This window comes from Penaeus monodon, chromosome 29 (assembly GCF_015228065.2).
Source record: "Penaeus monodon isolate SGIC_2016 chromosome 29, NSTDA_Pmon_1, whole genome shotgun sequence".
Lineage (NCBI taxonomy): Eukaryota > Metazoa > Arthropoda > Malacostraca > Decapoda > Penaeidae > Penaeus > Penaeus monodon.
Window position 1 is genome coordinate 31,084,052 of NC_051414.1, and position 874 is coordinate 31,084,925.

Genomic DNA, 874 nt, shown 5'->3' on the forward strand with positions numbered 1-874 from the left:
TTAACCAAGTCAAAAGCTCTACAGATACTGAACAAAGTGAGAACCTCCCCCTTGGCTAAATGGCAAACAGATACAGATATCATACAATATGAGACACCAACACTAGCAGCAGTATTATCAAGGGGAACTGAAGTCAATTCTTCATTTGTTGCCTCTCCAGAGGCTTATTATAGCCACCTTTAGCCATGAAGAATGCAGTTGAAAGTATTGCTCTGCATCAGCGGCCACCTTGTTACACTATCTGTGAGTATAGGGCCAGCATGTTTTCTTAGACAAGACCACCTACCAATACTGCTAGACTTTCTCCATGGAAGCTGAAGTGCCTAGAGGTAATCAGAGGCTGAGAAGATGTGGGCCAAAAGAAACCTGCCTTCACAAATCTCACTGAACTTAACTGAGCCAACATACATTCACTCTAAATAAGTTAACAGACATTAAACCTCAATAACCTAGCACACATTCAATTCACTGCATATTTCCCTTTCAGCGTGTCACCATATATTCAACCCGAATAATCTAATACCCACCCAACTCCAATTCCTCAATGTACATTCAACTAAATAATCCTCACATCACCCCAGCACTTACCCCTGTCTGATGAGGAGAGCAGCAACCTTATTCTTCTCCATGAGCAAAGCCCGGTATAGAGGTGTGTCTCCTGCTGTCACGGTCTCTATGTCAAGCTTGGCACCATGCGAGCGTAGAAGGGAAAACATCACCCAGAAATCACTGAATAGGGAATCAGGTGTTGCGATGGCTTCATGGAGTGGTGTTGTGCCCGTTAAGCCATTGGGGTAGTTGGCATTAGCACCTGCAGAAAAGGGGATTGAATGTCAATCTATGTGCTAAGTCTTCTCAAGCTATGTGTGTTGTC

General features: G+C 43.8%; 1 protein-coding gene across 3 annotated transcripts in view; it reads right to left on the reverse strand.

Moving 5' to 3' along the window:
* The window catches only part of LOC119592146, a 16,774-nt gene that overhangs the window by 2,709 nt on the left and 13,191 nt on the right, over positions 1-874 (reverse strand). For all 3 annotated transcript variants that reach the window (XM_037940967.1, XM_037940966.1, XM_037940968.1), the window contains exon 11: positions 589-811. In XM_037940967.1, coding sequence (XP_037796895.1) covers positions 589-811 — 223 coding nt within the window. The remainder of the gene's footprint in view (positions 1-588; positions 812-874) is intronic.